This window comes from Seriola lalandi, unplaced genomic scaffold (genome assembly GCF_002814215.2).
Source record: "Seriola lalandi dorsalis isolate HSWRI2012SDOR001 ecotype SW California unplaced genomic scaffold, Sedor1 jcf7180002054938, whole genome shotgun sequence".
In the NCBI taxonomy this organism is placed as follows: domain Eukaryota; kingdom Metazoa; phylum Chordata; class Actinopteri; order Carangiformes; family Carangidae; genus Seriola; species Seriola lalandi.
The window spans coordinates 697,952-719,475 of record NW_019525490.1 but is presented as its reverse complement, the minus strand read 5'-3'; the positions used below and the strand labels follow the sequence as shown (position 1 = coordinate 719,475).

At 38.0% G+C, this 21,524-nt stretch overlaps 1 protein-coding gene across 1 annotated transcript; it reads right to left on the bottom strand.

Annotated features, from left to right (window-relative positions):
* Positions 1-3,093: 3,093 nt before the first annotated feature.
* Positions 3,094-19,601, bottom strand: tars1 (threonyl-tRNA synthetase 1). The gene is made up of 19 exons (XM_023393532.2): positions 19,434-19,601; positions 18,453-18,530; positions 17,514-17,704; positions 16,255-16,378; positions 15,018-15,142; positions 14,140-14,257; positions 13,978-14,042; positions 13,395-13,473; positions 12,733-12,879; positions 11,778-11,876; positions 10,360-10,526; positions 9,403-9,565; positions 7,873-8,010; positions 6,112-6,189; positions 5,927-6,027; positions 5,533-5,637; positions 4,886-4,958; positions 3,780-3,894; positions 3,094-3,657 (listed from the first exon to the last, which is right to left on the bottom strand). The coding sequence occupies exons 1-19, from the start codon at positions 19,491-19,493 to the stop codon at positions 3,509-3,511; spliced, it is 2,175 nt and encodes a 724-aa protein (XP_023249300.1). The 5' UTR covers positions 19,494-19,601; the 3' UTR covers positions 3,094-3,508.
* Between the last annotated feature and the right edge of the window lie 1,923 nt (positions 19,602-21,524).

Here is a 21,524-nt window from a genome sequence, read left to right as displayed (position 1 = left end):
AATATACTATGATGTTTTTTTGACGTTTTTTGCCATACTATACTATGACGTTTTTTGGCATTTTTCTGCCATAATATACTAAGATCTTTTTTGGCATTTTTATGCCTTACTATACTATCTCGTTTGATGCCTGACCATACTATGACGTTTTAATGACCTTTTATGCCTTAATATAAATTGATGTATTTTTGACATTTTATGCCATACTATACTAAGATTACTTAGACTATACTCTTTTTTGGCATTTTTATGCCTAATTATATTATTTCGTCTCATGCCTTGCCATACTATGACGTTTTTATGACATTTTATGCCTTTATATTCTATGATGTATTTTTGACATTTTATGCCATACTATACTATGATGCTTTTTGGCATTTTTCTGCCATACTATACTTTAAAGTTTTTTGGCATTTTTATGCCTAATTATATTAATTCGTCTTATGCCTTGCCATACTATGAAGTTTTTATGACATTTTATGCCTTTATATATTATGACGTTTTTTGGCATTTTTCTGTCATTCTATACTAAGATCTTTTTTGGCATTTTTATACCTAATTATATTATTTTGTCTAATGCCTTGCCATACCATGAAGTTTTTATGACATTTTATGCCTTTATATATTATGATGTATTTTTGACATTTTATGCCATACTATACTATGACGTTTTTTTTGGCTTTTTTCTGCCATACTATACTTTGAAGTTTTCTGGCATTTTTATGCCTTACTATACTATCTCGTTTGATGCCTGGCCATACTATGACGTTTTAATGACCTTTTATGCCTTAATATAAATTGATGTTTTTTTGACATTTTCTGCCATACTATACTTTAAAGTTTTTTGGCATTTTTATGCCTAGTTATATTATTTCGTCTCATGCCTTGCCATACTATGATGTTTTTATGACATTTTATGCCTTTATATATTATGATGTATTTTTGACATTTTATGCCATACTATACTATGACGTTTTTTGGCATTTTTCTGCCATTCTATACTTTGAAGTTTTTTGGCATTTTTATGCCTTACTATACTATCTCGTTTGATGCCTGGCCATACTATGACATTTATATGACATTTTATGCCATACTATACTATGATGTTTTTTGGCATTTATCTGCCATACTATACTTTGACGTTTTTTGGCATTTTTATGCCTAATTATATTATTTCGTCTCATGCCTTGCCATACTATGATGTTTTTATGACCTTTTATGCCTTTATATTGAAGGAGCTTTTGCTGTTAGCAGAAAAAAACTCACCCCCACGGGGTGAGTGCAGTGTTCAGAATACTCAAAAGACCAGTGAATGTCCACACCAAAGAATTTAGTTCAAATTGTTTAGTAAATCTTTTTAGCAAGCAATGAGCAGTTACAGAATTCTGGATCAGATGTGCCTTTTCCTAACCAATAACAAGTGTTGGTCAGTCCACAGTCTGACAAACTAACTTTCCCTGATCCAGTGTATTTATATAAGTACAAACAAAGAAATGTGCACGGGCGTTTTGTGTCTTCTGATTGGCTCCGCTGGCTTCCTCCTTCTCATCTAACTCCAACCTTGAGTGTAACCTAAAGCTCAGCACACTCAAAGGAAGACAGTTAATGTATACACATAAATGACCACATATCTACCTCTGTTTCCTCCGGCTGCCCCCTACACATGCCCATGGAGTGGTCTTCATCAGTGGTTGTAAATAGTTGACGTTTATTTGACGTTTTTTGGCATTTTTCTGCCACACTATACTATCTTGTTTGATGCCTCACCATAATATGACATTTTTATGACTTTTTATGCCTTAATATACTATTTTGTTTTCATGCCTTACGTTGCTATGAAGTTCATGACTTTTTATGCCCTACTATATTATGTAATTTTTTAAATTTTTTATGCCTTTCTATACCGTTATATTTTTATATTTTTTGCCTTACTATATACTATGTCGTTTTTATGACTTTTTATGCCTCAATATACTATGTTTTTTCTTTATGCCTTACTATACTATGTCGGTTTTATGACATTTCATGCCATACTATACTATGATGTTTTTTGGCATTTTTATGCCTAATTATAGTATTTAGTTCCATGCTTTGCCATATTATGACATTTATATGACCTTTTATGCCTTAATATAGTATGATGATTTTTGACGTTTTTTGGCATTTTTCTGCCATACTATACTAAGATCTTTTTTGGCATTTTTATGCCTTACTATACTATCTCGTTTGATGCCTGACCATACTATGACGTTTTTTGGAATTTTTATGCCCAATTATATTATTTCGTCTAATGCCTTGGCATACTTTATTATGAGGTTTTTATGCCTTAGCATACTCTGATTTTGTGATGGGGCGCCACAGTAGTACAGTGGTAGAACTGTTGCCTCATACTGAGAAAGTTCTGGGTTCAAACAGAAAGTCATTTACATATTGGCATTTCATTATAATTGTTATAAATTTTAGCAAACTGTTTGTTTGACGGCATTAAAAAGTCAATCTCTTTGTTTTGGAGGGGTGGCAGGGTCGTTGCATCCCTACCAATGTTGAGACCAACCCTACACCCTTGGCCAAATCAAATCCTGCTTAGGGCCGGCTCTGCTCCAGCACATCACCAATTTCCGTCCCAAGTGATGACGCACTAGTGGAGTTAGTTGATAAGAGTACACATTTACCACACCAACACCATCCAATTCCATCTCTCCCTTTTGGAAAATTGGATGTTTTTAGGATGTCTCGAACTATCAAATAATTTAAACTTTGGCCTAAAGATGGAGAATCCTGAACTTGTGAAGTCAGTTGTGACTTAAAAATAATTACATTTGATAAGTAATGTAGACTGTCAGCACTAAAAGCCATATATTTAAGAACATGTTGACTTCTAATTTTCTACTTTATTGCTGTGTTTTAATGTGTATATTTATTAATAATCCTTTTCTCTTCAGATGACCATAGGGCAGCCTTGTGTGCAACCAAATAATTAAGACACAACTGAAGTAAAAAGATTTCAGGCCTGAAATTTCCCCAATAGTAGAAAAAAGGTGAGTTTTAACTTGTATCTAAAAACAAAAAAAAAACAAAAGCAACACATGCACATCCAGAAAAGATTGTTTAATTATCAAAATTGTAATTCACATACAATTCCCTGAAGCAATTATGAGTGATAGAAGCAAGACTATTTCACCCTCAGTTCAGTACATATGGTAAATATTTTTGAAGAGAAATTTGATGGTACAGACTGTTCTGTAAAGTCTAATCCCATGAGAGTAGAGCAGAAGGGATATTCACAATCAGAGTACAGCAACCATGAGATTTGATGATTGTAAACAATGATACAGTAAAGAGGCAACAAAAGACACGAGAAAAATGTGATTTCTTCAGGACGAAAGACTAGGCAATGATGTAAAAAGAGTTTCAAAAACTGTTTCCAACCACATGGCCCTTTAAAGTTACCAGATTCAAGCTTCCTGCTGAGAAAAGGACTAGCTGATAGCAGAGAGTCTGGGAAAGCTCAGAATTCCTCTTCAGCGTTCCGACTCCTGGAGGTCTTGAGCTGTTTCAGACGGTCGATGCACGCCTCCACACTGTGCTCGCCGTGAACTTTGTTATCCCGAGTGCGTACATTCACAGTGTTACTTGTCTTCTCCTTCTCTCCCACCACTTTTCCAGGGAGGCAGACATGCAAAAGACAAAAGAAAATCAATATCTGGATGGACAGCGAGGAACAGATAAAGAGAGGAAATGCCAGACAGACGAGTGAAAGGAAGTGTGTTGCCACTGACCCAGGATGAAGTTGTACTGTGCCAACTGTGCATTTCTGATCTTTTTGTTCAAAGTGCAGCCGGGATCAAGATCCACGTCAGTCATGAAGCCGCTGTTGTGGAATTCTTGCTTGACCTGAAACATTAGACAGAGAAACGACCAACAGTTGAAAATATTTCCTGTAATCATTTTAACACATTTCTGCTAATTCTTTTCTACAGAGAAGATTAGAATTCAGTTTTTTCCAGTTACATGGATATCAGGACTCTGCAGCTCTTTATTTGCAAATTGTTTCTTTGTAAATAACAATGTTTTCAACTCAACTACAGCTGCAACTAATTATTATTTTGTCTATTGAGTTACAGCAAATAGTGCAAAAATGTCAGTTCTAATTTTAAACAGACTAAGGTCTATCTTCAATTGTTTTATTTTGTCTTACCCACAATCCAAAACCAAAGATTTTCAGTTTACTATTAAGTGTGACAAAGAAAAACACCAAATCCTCGATTTGAGAATCTAGGAACTGTTTCAGTCACTTTTTTAAAGCAAAAATATCTAATCACTGCAGCTTTAAGCATAATATGATCAATGATCAAATCTTTCTTTTCCACATTTTAAACTGCAGTTTATTACAACTTGAGTTTGACTCGTCTTGCACACTATTCCAGTACAATTATTAATTACATTTACGATTAATAATGAATGTCTCAGCACCGTGTCTTTTGCAAGTTGCCACATTCCAAGAACTTAACAATTACTTTGGTACAATGTTATTATAACTAATAGAGCCAAGTTGTAATGAACTGTAGTTTTCCTACTAAAAGATGCAGAAATATGAACTTCAGAGGCAGTGGAAGTGTTTTTAACAGTTTTGTTGAGCCATCTGAATCAAGTTCCATACTTTAAGGATATCTCAACATGCATACAACGGCACAATGCAACAGCACATGATTCTAGCCTGTGAAAAATGTGCCTCAGTGGTTAAATACTGATGTAGTAGGATTGAAACAACTATAGTATCAGTTAGGTGTTAAATTAAAGTGCCCGATACCTTCAGGGCACTGTTCGTACTGTCGCTGTCTCTGAAGTGTGAATATGTACTTAAGTGGCTGAGGTCAGTGCTTACCTTCTGAGCATACTCCTCACAGGTTGGTCCCACAGGTACAACCATCACTTGACGAGGAGAGAGCCACAGAGGCCTGAAACAAAACGGGACATATTTGCATTTAGTTGGTTAGTAGAAAAGCAGGCTGGACACAATCTGTGCAAATATTTACAGCCCAACAGAGCTGAGGCACTTCTGTTTATATCCCATAAATTTGAAAATCATCAGTGCTGTGAAACAGCTGCAACAGAGATGCCATGAGAGATACTTCAGTACCAAGTCAATGCCAAAATTCTGGAGATGTGATGGTACTCATTTCTCTACAGTACTGGAGATGTGATTCTTCTGGGACCGCCGAGGGCTGTATAATAACCCTACAACTGTCCTAGTCGGACATCAAACTCAAAGAAAGGGCGGCGGAAGGCACAGTAAACAATAACAACTGGTGGGATGGCGGCACCGGGTGCACCAGAACGTTGACTTTTTAAATGAATATTTTCACACCATGGGTCAGTCACCTTGTTAGTCTGCTTGCACACTTATTATATGGAGGTATGCATGTGTTTTCTGTATCTTGCTTGGGTACTGAATTTGGTATTGTGACATCCCTAAATTGAAATAAAACAAAAATATTCATGTCTGGTTCTTTTAAAAACATGTTTACAAACCATTTGCCGCCGTAGTTTTCAGTCAGAATAGCAATCATCCTCTCTACTGATCCCAGGATGGCTCTGTGGATGATCACTGGTCTCTTCTTGTCGTCACCATCGTGGCTGCAAAATCATTTAAAGGGGTAAAAAAACATTAGGAACTCACATGAAAAAAAAAAACCACTGTTAATGATCCCTTTTTCCTTCACAGGACAGAGACTGGTTTTACAGTAAAATGAAAAACAAATCAGATTTCTCCATTTTTTTTTTTTTCGCATGAATCTTCTATCTTTGATTATGCTAACTGTACTACAAAATATTTAACTGTATAATACAAGCTTTGTCAGATATAAAATTATATCTCCTGTTATTTTCCTCTAACATGAATAAAAAAAAGAAATACAAGAGTTACCTGACAAAGGTGAGATTAAAGCGGATTGGGAGCTGGAAATCAAGCTGAATTGTGGCACATTGATGGTACCGACCGATGGCGTCTTTGATCTGAATGTCGATCTGCAAACAAAGTAGACGTGATTAGCGGCAGCCCTCCTGCTGTTTCACAGTCTAACTACATCATTAGTGCAGCGCACAGCTCACCTTTGGTCCGTAGAAAGCGCCGTCACCTTGGTTGAGAACCCATTTCTCACCAAAGTCATTCAAGCTGTTCTCCAGTTGCTGTAAAAACAAACAATTACTGCTTTGTTGCAATATCTGTGGCTGACCAACAAGTAAACAGTGGTGGTGAGCAAAGCTGTATATTTAAACCTGACATTTTCTTCATCTGGAACTAATCACTGAACTGAAAAATGTTAACATCTCAATAATATTTTATGGTTGCTTGTGGGAGTTAATGAGGTGAGGGAAACATGCAGCAAGTTCTGTTCCAGTGACTATGCCAAGATTACGAGTTACTTTTTTGTGTTTATAATTTTCCACCTTTTTACATGCAAAACATTAATCATAAAAAGTCAGTCTTGAATTTAGAGAATGTTTTCCCCAGAGAAAATTGTCCTAATAGGTCAAGCAAAACTGCTGTACAACTTACAAGCTATTCTAATTTTTCTTCTATGTGTTTTTCCCCTATTCTGCTAACTGTGACTGAGTGTTAATTACAGAAATACAGTCAGTAAGAAGCAACACAATCACTATACTGTAGTTTTAAAACTCTCGTCTTGTATGCTCGTCAGCGACAAACTACTTAATTAGTACTGTAGCCACTTGACTGAATGTTAATAAAATAACAGGTTAAAAATAACTCCCACTATCATCAGTAATCAGTTGTTCTTCCAGTGGGCAAAAGATAGACTTAAAAATGACCATAAATTCAAAAACAGAAGAAAAAAATAGAGCCAGTATTAAGGACTAGTTCTTACTGAACTGTCATTTATTCAAGTATGAATGTGACTGCAGTTCCTGGTGATTTGTCAGAGCCTGACACTAAATAAAATCTTTCTAGTGGGTCATGGGTGAGGAAAATGAAGCATTTGGGGTTGATAAAACAGCGGATGCATTTTGAAACTACAACATTTTGACACTAAGCAGCCTGCAGCATATTAAGATGGCAAACGCTACGCCGATGACACATGGTTGGGGACAGCAAGACATAAAGTTTCAGGCAGTACAGAAAATCAAAGTGTGGCAAAGTGTACTACAGATATAATATTTCATTGATGAAATAAAACACGCCTCTAACGATCAGATCAAGCGACAAAAAATCCAAGTGTAAAATTCAACACATGATGCATCTCTGTCAACGCACCTTTTCATCCATTCCGAGCTTGCCAGACAAACTGTATGTGCTTCATACGCCTGTGCTACTGATAAAGCAATGCAGTATACTTGTGGCACCCTCTCTATGTAACAACTCTCATTTCATACCGATTCATCTGTTAAGACTTAAAAAGGTGTATAAACAGTGTTGCATTAATTATTGAAAACACCAGGCAATAAAAAAGTCACTGTCATTCACTTTAACTCACTCATTATTACTTTGTTAACGATAATTTTAATACATTCCCTGCTCTTTCCCAGAGCAAATTAGATCAGAACCAAAGATGCAAAACGTTGCTGGTCCACACAGTGAACCTGATTTGACAGTGATTGCACTGATTTGGATTCTCTAGGGAAGACGTTTTTCTGCTCGAGAATTGATTGCAGTTCTGCAGAATAAAACCCATTAAAATATAAATGTTCTCTGGGTCTATAAATCTCACTCTTCCATTTGCTGTCTGTGGAGTGGCTCGGTTATTTCCATCTTGATAATATCACATTTCAGCATCTGAACTCTCCAGTGACACTTTGTGTGAGAGGTGTTCACATTTTCAACTATATGAGAAAAACAAGAGGCATTCTGATTACCTTCTCTGCTTGGTCCCACACCTCCGGGTCCCCTAGGAACTTCTCTGGTCTTGTGGAGAGGTTGAGTTTGAACGTGAAGCCAAACACGCCATACACAGTCCGCAGGAAGTCTAGGCAGCCCTTGATCTCCTCCTCGATCTGGGATCAAAAAAGAAAAATTTTACAAAATTTGTATCATCCATCTGGACATGGCTGCAAGTTTAATTTCTGGAATTTTATCTTTGTTTGATCCCGTATTACTTAAGAACAAAAACAACACAGCTACTGGAAACATTTAATCATAATGTATTTGTCATATGTTGCTACTGAATCCCTGTGGGGGCAATCATGCACTTGCATCACATGTGATCCTAAGTTTTGGGAAAGCAATTTGGATGTGAAAGAGGATATACAACACAAAGAGGAAAAGACAAGAAGAACTGAAAAGAGGCTTGCATTTGATGAGGTAAGTCTCTCCTAAGAAGCAGTGTTTAATACTTGTGGGCCACCTTCTGGAGTCACTGATTATAAATTTAATGGCAGCTATAAGATAAGAACAAAACATACCCTCTGCAGCCTGCTTTAAGTTTGCTTGGATTTTGTGAATAATAAAAGACGAAAACTACAAGGAGTGCTGTCCTGCTGCTGCAATGACTGGGAAAAATTAAAACTGAAATACTTTGTATACAACATGCAATCAAATAATTAACCATCCAACCCACAGTTATTACTGGTAAAGAGAAAACAAAATCTTTGCTGCAAGTTGCTGTGTCACTACATTTGAACACACTAATTAAGAAACTCTTCTGTCTTGAAAAGTCCTGTTTACATGCATCGATTTTGGCAATGCTCCTCTCTGGTGAAAGGACTTGACATGCAAGTTGCTACATCGAGCTGCAGTAGCTCATGGAGTTCTCTCACTTCATCTGAGAATGTGACAGACCATCCACTGACAACATTACCTGAATTTATTCAATAAACCGTACCAGCCAGACACTAATGTACACAGACCTTTCAAGACTGGGCTCCTTTCAAACAGGTATAAATGATTCTCCACAGAAAGCCACCTCTCTGTAAACTGTTTGCTTGGGGGTTTTTTTCTTGTTTTTTTTTTTTTTTTGTCTTAACGCTGTTTAACTTGCTTTCAAGCGTTTTGTATCTACTGCATTTTTATTGATCTAAATAGCAAGTGGAAACATTTATCAGGCATGCTGCCAGAAAAATACAGTGGTATGAATAAAATCCTGTCAACTATTGGATGAAAATTGATTCAGCAGAATCAGATGTTGTCTTTTTATTCCACTCATTCTTGTTCCCTGTCAAAACCTGGCACCCACATTACCAACAACTCAATGCAACCGCCAACGGTTTGGTGAGAGGCTAATGTAGCCTCCAGTCACAAGCCTCAAGCAGAAATCAGGAGAAGGCTAAAGAGTTCTGGTAAGCTCAATTTACTGTCCCCATCACTCTTTTCATCAGACTTGTATGACTGAAAAAGGGGTGTTTGGTGAACTTGGCAGAGTCATGTCAAAGCGTCAGCGCAGGCCTCACCTGGTCCATGGAGCAGAAGATGTGAGCATCGTCCTGTTGGAAACGGCGGACACGAGTGAGGCCGGTCAGGGCTCCCGACAGCTCGTTCCTGTGCAGGACGCCAAAGTCGGCCATGCGAATGGGCAACTCTCTCCAGGAGCGCGGCCGATGATCAAACATCAGACTGGTGCCAAACAAACGAGCAGAGTGTAAAAATATGCAACCGCAAACTTCACCCTAGACTTATCACAATACCTGAAAATTGCTCGACTACCTCTTTACCAGTGTGAAAGACTGAATATAATATCTGATTTAACTGACATTCATCACTTTTAACAAAACGTGTTGCAAGCTCAATTTCAGTATGATCACCAGAGGGGCTGTCCATGTGGATAGCACAAAGATTGGAACAGTAAAAAGAAGATAAAAGATTTGAATATAAAGAGCTGCAGTCTGGCTCTTTACACTGCAATGCAGCATTCAGCAGTAAATTGAACTGGGTCATTCAACAACTGAAAACATGGCAAGAGCATCAGTCCATTACAAGCTGAGCTGAACTGGATGACAAACTACTGTAGCAGTGAAATATGAAGCTATTTCACAAAGACTGAGTCTACTGCTGATAACAAAAGCCTTCAGCAAACTCTTATAAAGCTATTCAGGTGTGGCAAAACATTATTTAATGGTTGTCCCTGCTTGCCATACTACTGTATTAGACTTTTTTTTTTTTTTAAGATGATAAACTAAACATTCTACCAAGGTTACAAAATTTTGTATTGTGACAACAGTACAGTTCCTTCTCGGATTACAGACAGAAACCAACTCTAAATATCTGTTTCACACTAAAGCAAAACTTGATACACAATGTGTGACAGAAGTGGGTGTTTTTATTTATTTATACTTCCTTTTTAAAGTTCCTTGCTGAGATTAACACCTTACTTTCAAACAACTCTGAATGTGAGCAAAAGGAGCCCTCACCAGTGCCCGGGGCAGTTCATGGGCTTGAGAGCGAAGGTCTCCTTCTCGACCTCGAAGGAAAACATGTTCTCGCTGTAGTGTTGCCAGTGGCCAGAGGTCTGCCACAGTTTGCTGTTGTACATGTTGGGTGTCACCACCTCCTGGAAACCCCTCTTCCTGTACTCACTCTGCCAAAGACAGAGCAATATTTTTTCACAAAGAACATTTCACTTTTAAAGACTGTTTTGAGTTACATCAAGACATTCGGCTTCATATTTGTACAAATAACTGGTTAAAACTGTTTCTGTAAACATCAGAGGACTTGCTGATAAACAGCGTATATCCTCTAAAACATACAGTACATAACTCTGCACACAAAGGCTGAGATTTTGAAAAGCAGACTACCTCGAAGAATGTTTATACTGCTGCATATTCACACTCCTATTTGTTTACACACTATAAAGGGAATCTGGGGAAAACTAATAGGTGCTTTATTGCACTTTGGGTTGGCCTGTTTTGTTTGCTATCAGTTTTAGAATTCACAACAGACAGCTGATAGCGACAATTATATAAACTAAGGTAATTTATATAAAAAGCAGACAATCGTAGACGCTACAAATATTTGGATGTTCGAGGTGTTTTGTTGCTTGTACAGGCAGAGCTGTTTTTAAACAGATCTCATTACTATAAATCTCCTCAGTCAGAAATCTATTTTACCACATTAAAGTGAAATTACTTCCAATGTGCACTGAATTGTGACTGCACTGACTGAACAACAAGAAAGTGAATGCTTTAAATCATGTCGATGTGTGTGGCTCGTTGTAACAGAGAGAGAGCAACGCTGTCAATCACATCTGTTTTACATGTTTCAATTTATTCCACATAAATGGCTATGAATAATAAGTTTGTGTTCAAAGGTTAGCTTCACACTGAGTAAAGTTTTTCTATTACCTGGCCAAAAATGAGAAATGTCCTATTGAGTTTGCACATATTAGATGTGTATATCTATTTACAGCCTTATTGATTTGGGAGGAGACGGTATGGATATGAATTTGCATTTTACTGTTTGTGCATGCACAAGTTAATGCTTTATAGTTAATTTGTTTCAGTTGTGGAAACAGTTTATATGCCAAGCCCCTGGTGTCTGAGACTTGATTCATTAGCCCTTAGTTCATCATTATCAAGACCAGGACATAAAGCTGTATCATCAGCATACAGCCAAACCTTTCCTACTCCTATAAAAGAATATTACACTTGAAGTGATTTTAAATTGCAGCCATATATCCTGTGAATACATAAAGCCATTATTATCCCTCAGGCCATGTTAAGGTACAAATCTGGTCTTCCCTTCTCCATTAACTTCCTTCCTAATAATCTCTGTCTTTTCATGTGTCTTAAAGTTTAGAGTGAGATCACAGCAATTATGACAGCTGACTTACTCTGATGAACTCAATCAGGGTGTTGTAGATGAAGGCACCCTTTGGCAGGAAGAAACAGCTCCCTGGACTCAAATCATGGAAGAAGAACAGGTCCTGCTCCTGAATAAAAAAAAAAAAAAAGAAAACAAAGAAAGAAAAAGGATGTTAGTGCTATGGAAAGAAGCCACCACTCAGGCCTAACTGGTTTTAATTTTAAGTAATGCAGCTACAATGCCACTAGATTTGTTTGACAATGTAAGTGGTCTCCTGCCCAGCTTGTTTTTGCACACCTAACACACAAATAACACACCCTTAACCGTCTGTCACCTGTCAAAGTTAAAGATTATATGACAATAAAGATACCCTTACAATTTAACAAGCTGTTCCATATAGAAGAAGCATTCTAACTGACTGCTGCTTTGTGCCATGGGATAATTTTGCCATCACTCACAGCTGAAAATAGGTCATGAGTAAATTTTCTATCATGTCATCCTCAGTATGTCTTTCTTGATTGACATGTAAATTAACAATACATGTAAATGAGCAGCATTTTAACAAGTAGGTGACACATTCTGAAGAGTTTGTCTTTATCATAAAAAAGCTTTTCTTGCTGTAGGATGATGTTTCTTCAGCAGGAAGTGCATATATACTGCTGCAAATATGCCACAAGTACCATTTTCACACTGGCTTAAATGGCTTTGGATATCTTGTCTGTTGAAGAGGTCTGATATGGTTACATCAATCGCACATCGAATCCAATCCTGACTCTTATCATTTTACAAGTTTTCTTCCTGTATTTTATAGTGGGTTCATCACTGCAACTCTGCAGTCAAGTCACAGCGTCACAAAATGAAACTCCAACGAACCGTAAATAACATTTGTAAAAATAAAATCTTTTGGAGACCGTTTTAAAATTATGGATTATAGACATCAACTCTTTTGCTAATCGACAGCCTCTTCACATTTCAGTACATACCCGGCCCAGTTTGCGATGATCTCTGTTCTTGGCCTCCTCCTGAAACTTCTCCCACTCTTTGAGCATTTTGGTGTCAGGGAAGGAGATCCCGTAGATCCTCTGGAGGGTTTCCATGTCCGCCTTACCCTCCCAGTATGTTGACGAATTCTAGCAAACCACACAAGGAGTATGTTAGCTTTCATCATTCTTTTGGGTGCATCAAATCCCTTGAGAATAAAATATAAAGGTAACTCTGCTCTAGAAATGGGGACAAACATGCTTACTGTGAGACATTTGGGGCACAGACAAGAGTGTTTGAAATCCCTACTGGTTTAAACAATAATAAATCCACATATACTTTAGGGTATAGCTAGGGTATCAGCTGTGGCTGTGGCTGTGGCTCAGGAGGTAGAGGGGGTTGTCCACTAATTAGAAGGTCGGTGGTTCGATCCGTGGCTCCTCCAGGTCGCATGTTGAAGTATCCTTGGGCAAGATACTGAACCCCACATTGCCCTTGATGGCTGTTCCATCAGTGTATGAGTGTGATGTATGAATGTGAGTGAATGGGTGAATGTGGCAAGTATTGTAAAGCTCTTTGAGTGGTCAGTAGGACTAGAAAAGTGCTATATAAGCGCAAGTCCATTTACCATTTACCATGCACAACTGAAAATGAGAAGGCTCACCTTGTGGATCTTCAGTGCCTTGATTTTCCCAGTGTGTCTCACATGGGGCCCCCGACACAAGTCAATTAAGGGACCACACCTGAAATGTAATATTTAAAAAAAAAAAAGCTATATAATAACCACTTGTGTTTTGGATAAAGCTTGCAATACTCTAGATTTTAGTTCTTGTCAACAAAACTTCCCTACCCTGTCTGACACTCAGCCCCGAGCCCAATAGTTCCTACTGACAAAAACAGGTTATACATAATTCCTTCCATTCTCAATAAAAGAAAAACTATTTCCATAAAAAGCTGGGCTCCTTAGTTTTCAACAAATGTTACTCACAAAAGAGAAAATAGTTTATTTATCGGGGACTATTTTCAGCTGTGCATTTGGTGTGATGATGAGGACTTCTGGCAGCAGGATGGCATATGTGGCATTGACTCAAAATAAACTGCAGCACCCAAGTTCATTGTAATGAAGGCACATGACACCCAGTGCAATGCTTTGGCTCATTCATATTTTTTTTTAATATTATAAATGGGATTTGCTGACAATAAGTAAAACAGAAAATAACCAGAACCAGCACAGTCCCTGGACTCACCTGTAAACTGTGGTAGTGGGAGTGGTGACCTTCTCGTTCAGAATGCGGCACTTAAACTTGTTGTACTGTTAAGGACAAAAGGTGGTTTTAAAGTCATGGTACTTATGCAGTGCTCCTGACAGCTTTTTGTATAGGCATTTGTGTATTTGTACTTTAAGGTACCTTGAACATTTCCAGCAAAGTCTCCTTCTTTATCTCCAGCCTCTCAAACGGCTGCTTCTCCTTGATGATTTTCTTGCACAAGTTTTCCAGACAGGGGAAGTCATTGCTCGATACGCCCCTGTCCAAAACATCAAGAGATAAACAAAAACAGGAACAGTACATTCAACAATGACGTTCTCACTTAGAAGCCTGCATTAATATGCAAACTGTCTCCACTTGCTAAATTTAGCCTGCCAGGGTTTCCAGAGGGCATCAAGGATGTGACCAGACCTTTTTTCCCACCAATGTAATTCTTTGACTTCAAGAAACTGATAACCTCTGACAAAGCTTGGGCAAATACTTTAAAGTCCTTGGCTTTAGGGCTTGAGCAATGTCAAAATATCCTCGCAAAAAACAGTCTCTAAGAATGCCATTAGCATAAAATGACTTCATTAAAGAGGTTGTAGAATTAATTAGATAGCGCTCCTCACACCCTCCTGCAGCCTGAAGCAGGGAAAAATGCATCTGTTTCAGGGAAAGGTCAAGTGAAAAAGTTGTTTACGAGAAGAAGTGTTCAAATTTCTGAGGGTGTCTCAACACACGGTCAAAGCGTCACTGAAGTAATCTTCAATTCTGTGTTTTTGAAAGATATGCTTTTAGGCTTCCAATCTCATAGATAGATATTGAAAGATGTCATTTCAAATCCGCACCAAGGAAAAATCCAGCTTGACAGCATTAGTGTCATCACGATCCACCTGTTTTGTGTTTGCTACCTGTTCCAGACACTGAGACCAACTGACAGCTGCTAAGCCTTGAAGTACACAACAAAATAACACAGGGAGCCGCCTAACAGAGCTAATTATACAGACAAATATCAACCCAGAGCTTGTGCAACTCACTCATTGTTCTCCAGGAACATGTCGTAGTAGAAGCCGTTCTCGATGGGGGGACCATAGCAGAGGCAGCCTCCATACACCTTCTCCATGGCTTCACCCAAGATATGGGCACTGGAATGCCAGTAAACCTACACAAAGTGCAAACAATACTGCCCAATTAACAAAATACAAGTCCAGTCTATTCCTTTGTGTTTATCAAGAATGGGAAGTATGACTGTGCTGGAAAAATCAAGATTGTTGTCCTTTGTGTCTGTGCCAATATTATAATAATTCACTGAGCAGCAGATTTGTTAAAGCCTTTGGGAAATTGCAAACAATGTTCAGTATATCATTTCAGAATGCTGATAATACAAAAGGCTTGTTAAAAATATGCAAAACGTGCAACAAAACCTCATGACAAAAGATACCATGGAAAGCAAATTGACTGAGACTCTGGAATTTCTTAATGTAAGTACTGAACTATATCAGCTGAAAAATGCCTCAGTACTTTGTAAAGTGCCTTGTTTTTTGGGTTTTTTTTTTTTTAGGGACAAGTCTCATTATTCTTTTAGAGAGACCAACTGTTGTCACTTTTATGACAGTACATGATTGCAGCAATTTTGTATATTCTCACATCTCCACCTAATGTATTAGTGGCTCAGACCACAGAGCTTTGATGTTTATTATTGATTGTAAACCTCTCATTCATCACTTTAACCTTGTATGCTTAGGTACCCGGCCCTAACTGCATATCAATAAGCCTAAACAAACTCTTTAGGATGATGTGTATTGTTAAGTACACCTGGAACGCAGAGAAAATCCCCAAAAAGCTAATTAACATTTTCACTTGTGACGAAATATAATTCATATTCTTACATTCTATAATGTGTAGAATTTGTAAAGAAAAAATATTCATCATTCTGAATTCTTAACTGAGATTTATGGATGCAAAATCTGAAGAATTGTTGTAATTTTTTCTCTATGTATGAGTGTATTCTCCAAGTTAGTACCAACAGAAAGCAATTCAAATAAAACATATCAGAAATATTTTCTTAGGCTTTCTCAAATTAAGCTCTAAACAGAGTATTGAGGAAAGTTTTTGGTGCTCAAAGGGGGGAAACTATGCATCCAGAAGAAAGTGTTTCAGATGAATTTACTATACTACATCCCCCCTTACTAATCCATATGTAGGGGTAAAGAAATTATAAAATTGACATTTACTTAGACGTGCTATGTTGGACGAGGGCTGAGCCATACTTACAGCTTGAGCTTCCTCATCATCAAACTTGAGCAACTGCAGGCTGCAGTCATCCTCCAGAGGTCTGTCCAGGTCCCACACACTGTTGTTCACTTTGGCAATCACTGTGTTGTCAGCAAGGCCTTGACTGGACAGAAAAAATAGAAATATTCCACATCAAACCGTAAATGTACAAAAACATCAATTATATTTTGAAACTGTATTGGCAAGTCCACTTTAAACAGTCAAATATGTCATTGTTATGTTTTTAAAATGTCCCATATACCTAACTTATTGGACATTCCATTATTCCTTTCAACACTCATGATCTCAATGTTATTTGTTGTTGTACTATCATTTTTTCAGGAATCATTAAGAGAAATCTGTGTTTGCTCTGTATCTAAAACTACAACATAAATAGAATTCCACAATATCATTACAATGGTAATAAGTGATATACTGATATACTTCCCAGCTTCACATAGTATCTAGGTTTTCTGAAGGATTGCCACCAGGAACTGACCATGCGGGACAAATGTAAACACTAGCTGTACAGTAGTTATAGTTTGGCTGGTCTAACAAGGTGTGTGTTTGTTTGGGATGAAGAGCTGCAGCTGCATCTTAATTTCCATTCATTCTTTTGAGATTACAACGTACAACTGTCCAAGTGATTACATCATGAGAATTGTAGGACCTAAAACCAGACTAATGGGTCACACCAGCCATATATACCAATGGGCTCACTGCATCATAACAAAAGTACAGAGGGGCTGGGCTGGTGCTTTTAAGTCATATGGAGCAAAGCTGGCTTCCACTCTTACAAAGATGGTAATGGAGGTCCTGACATTTCCTCAAGCTTTCTACTGTGCTTACTGTGCAGTCTGTCATGTGCCCTGAGGTTATCAACATTTAATCTCTGTTACACACTCTTGGCATTTATTGTATACTAGACCATGCTGGTAGGGAGCTCAGTTTCAGTCTTTGCCAAGGCAAAGTTTCCTCTACTTTTAACACTAATGAGGTTTTTCCTGTCTTCGGTGGACAGCAAAAGGTTGGCGGGTGTCATTTTCAATTATTGTTTTCATAATGTGGGTGTTGTGAAGTCTTCTGAAACTGTAACACCAATTACAAGCTGTACAAATAAACTTGACAGCTAATCTTTGAAATTAAATTCCTGAAGTACCCTTGAGGCTTTCCTTTTTTGTGTTTCATGAAAGTGTGGTGCCACATTTAATGTGAAACAATTACATCTAGTCAGATTTCAGTCCCATCATCTCACTGACCTGATTCCACAGGCCACCTGGTATGGTGTTGTCTTCCAAGACTCGGCCTCCACAACCTTTCCATCAGGCAGGGTCACCTTGATGGCTCGGCTATTCTTTGCTGCCCTCTCTGCCAACAGAGCTTCATGCTCAGCTTTCAGCTTTGCGTACAAAGTAAGACGCTCATCGATGTACTGAGGTGGTGGTGACAGCTGGACAAAAACAAAAAAAATATTGAGTAAATGGGGTGTAGTTGGTAATGCTGTCACTGTGTATAAATTTCATCTGATGTTAATCTGCGCTAATTGATTGTATCCCTATTAATGAAAAAATGTATTGCTGATAGCCTGAAGTGACAGCATAATATGATGGCCAAGGCAAGTTACACAGATAAAAGGTTATACATTATTTGCTGTGAGTGCCAAACATCTTCTGCTTTGTTTAATTGTATAATGCAAATCAGTACAAAACAGTTACAGCACAAAGACGCCGACATTACGCTGACAATGGGAGACTGAAACCAAAACCTGATCTTTACAGAAAATGTTTTAGTCTGCTGAAATATTGTTTTATTTGAAAATGATTGAAACAGTGCTGGAATCTTAATGTAACAATTGTTTCTGTTTGTACATTTATTCACAGGGAGTACAAAAAGGGAAAAGCACTAGGCACTATATATTTTGGAGAAGACTCTTTGCTAACAGTCTGCTCGAGAAGTCTGTGCATTGAATCGTTAGCGTTTACACCTGGAAGCCTATGCAGTGTCTCCCAGATTAATTTGTGGTTGAACATCACATCACTCACACAGACGAGATGTGCAGATGTGTGTGATAATGCAACAACAGATCTACATAAATACTTGACATACATTTTTATTTGTGTTCTTGTAAAACAGGAAATTAAACCAATGTCTAACAATACCATGTAAATACTTTTTTGACACTTAATTTAGCAACTCACCTCGGCCCTGGCCCCAGAGTCTCCAGCTGCACCTTTAGCCTTCTTCTTTCCTCCTTCTTTACCGCTTTCAGCTCTCCCCTTTCCAAAAATCACATCATGAGGTTAGCGAGTAAGTTTAGTTTTCTCAACAATACAGTTGAAGAAAGACAAGTTTAGTATGAAGCTGGTTCTAAGGCATAACTACGTGGATACAAACTAAACATTATTTCTACACAGTTGGCAAAGGTACACACCTACACTATGCTTGATATAACAATGGTGACATAAACATCTATTATCATGCACAGGAACACACTAACACTATAGAAATATCTGTTTGAAGAAGCCTGGCTATAGAGCCTAATACATAGCAATTAGAATATGATTTAAGACCAATCATAAGGAGTGCTGAGGTAAATCCAGTGAGTGATCCAACAAGAATTTATAAATGGTTCACGTCACCTGACAGCGTCTTCCACGTTTCAACCACCAAAGTTATTATTAGAAATTTGTGGGAGTACAAACCAGTTTTTCAGAATGACCTATATAACTAAGAAAATCAGTTTGGTCCCTTAGGCGCAAGCCGATTGAATGGAGAACATAAGTAATTCGTGCAGGGTCATAAGTATTGCTTTTACATGTGTGCAAGCCTACCGATAATCAGTGAAACATTTAATTGTCAGATTTTTGTACCCAGTTTGGCGAGAGGCTCTCTCCTGAAAGCTACGTTTGCTAAACCAAACTAGCCGGCAAGAATAACTTCATTGCAATGCGGCACAATTTACCACCTTAACAGATTCAAACAAAAAAAATACACTAATGCTTCTGTTATCTTGAGGAAAACATTTTCGGTAAAGCTAACTTACCCTGACTTATAAAAGCTAGCCAGCCGGAACGTTAGCACCACATTGCTGATGGCTGACAGCATGAATCTGACTGGTAGCTAGGCTAACTGCTAGCCAGCTGTGTTAAATATAGCCTGACGAGAAAGTGAAGTATCACCTTTTTCCCCTCGTCCACTTTCAGTTCGCTCATTTTCTCCACGACAGTCTTGTCAGCCATTACCTGTGAAAAAGCTACCTCACTTTTAGAGATAACTTCAGCAAAGTCTGAGAAATGTGTACTGCTAGCAGTAAGGTTACCGGGTGAAGGCTGGTGACGTATCCCGGATATTGCGATTCTGATGCAACATTGCCATGCGTTGTAGGCGGGGCTTAGTATGACAGAGTAATATCAGCTGTGTACCAGACACTTTATGCTCTAAATTATGCTACTGATCTTTGTTTTAAAAAGTGAAAAATTATAACAAGACGTTGCATTACATTAACACCGGTAGTCTTTAATGCACATACCCAGAACCATCCCAAAATATGCAAAATAAAAGTAGTAAGGCGTCTATGATTTGTTTCCAAATGATGCTCAAGTGTCGATCTTATTCGATTACAGTGGTGGGTGGAACTTTTTGGCATGCCTTTTCTGATTCGTAGGGTTGAAATTAATAACCTTTTCTTCAATTTCAAGTAATGACCCAGGCTGAATTTGAAAGAAATTTGTACCACTGTAGTAGAATATCAACTATGTCTGGTCCTTCATCATCCAGATCGAGCAACTGCATCAAAGGTTTTGAGACCTAAGTTGTTTTGATCTGTTTTAATCATATGGAAGCCTCAGACAAGATAGAGTTATTCCAACACAGAAGTACTGTAAGGCAATTGCAATCAATCAATCAATTTATTATCAATGCATTATCAATATGTCAGAAAATATGTCAGAAAATGATTCTTTAATAACTGCATTGTATGAATGTTATAACCAAATGTTTAGTGGACCCAGACGCAGAGCACACACTCAAGCGAGAAGGTTGAGCTGGATTTATTGTAAAGGGAATTGAGGCAGAACAGGTAAAGGCGAGAAGATAGAAGACGGGTAGGTGATGAGTGGCAGAGCGGTGAATCCATTGATGGGGGGAAAGCTGCAGTGGAGATGAGCAGCAGGTAGGTAAACAGGAAGGGTATGATCCAGGAGCACAGGAGATATAAGGTTAGTCAGAATTTAAAAACATGAGGAAACAAAATCACTATGAGGCCTCAACATAATACCACACAGGTAGACTGCACAACCAGGCAGTGAGTGATTGGATAGCAGGGGTTTAAGCACTGCAGAGATGATGAGGAGCAGATGCCCAGGCTGATGCAATCAGCAGGAGGGCGAGGAGAACGGGGCAGGTGAAGAGCAGAGAGCATCGCCACACCCATCAACACACAACCAAGCACAAACAAATAATGGAGAGAAAAACAACCAGGACCATAAAAATAAAATGACAGAAAGTAGAGAAAAAGGCACATCATTATTTCCTGAAGTCAACAGTTAAAAACCCAAAAATGTTGAGCCTACTATCTTAGAAAATGATGAAAAATTATCATTTAATTATTTCAGCTTTGGTGTATACTGGCTGGGTTCTGGGTGCCTGAGGAAATCATGAAAGTGTGATGTATACCAGGGTTCAATTTGGGGCTAGCAAAGAATTTTTGCCTAAGGGCTGACTGGGAGGTTGACTCGGCAGTAATTGTAGGCAGTGTATATTTCACCACTATTAAAGGAAATTAAAAAAAATTAAGAAAAAGTCAAATAGAAGTCAAGAAAAATGGAACCCAGATATTATAAATATTGAATTCACATCCCCCCAGTGCACCACCAACATCTTCCAATTATAAAATAAAAAATAATAAATAATAGTCCTTAAAACAGGCATGGGGATTTGTAATATTTTATCTACCCAGTTAACTGTTCTGCCTTCTCCACACTGCCAGGATTAAAGTTCAGTATCAAATACTTTATATTCATTTACTTGTTTATTTATTTTGTTGGTCTAATACTATATAATTTAAATCGTATATCTTCATACAGTCTAATTAATTGATATAATATACGCCATTAAAATTGTGGCTACTGCTGCTTGTCATTATCATCATCATCAACACCCCAGGAAAAAGCTCCAGGAGACTTCTGCAAGCACACACACTTTCATCAGAAAATGCAGCTTTCCATAGCTGTATCTGCAATGGTGACAGTGTTTCTGCTGCGGGGAGGGAA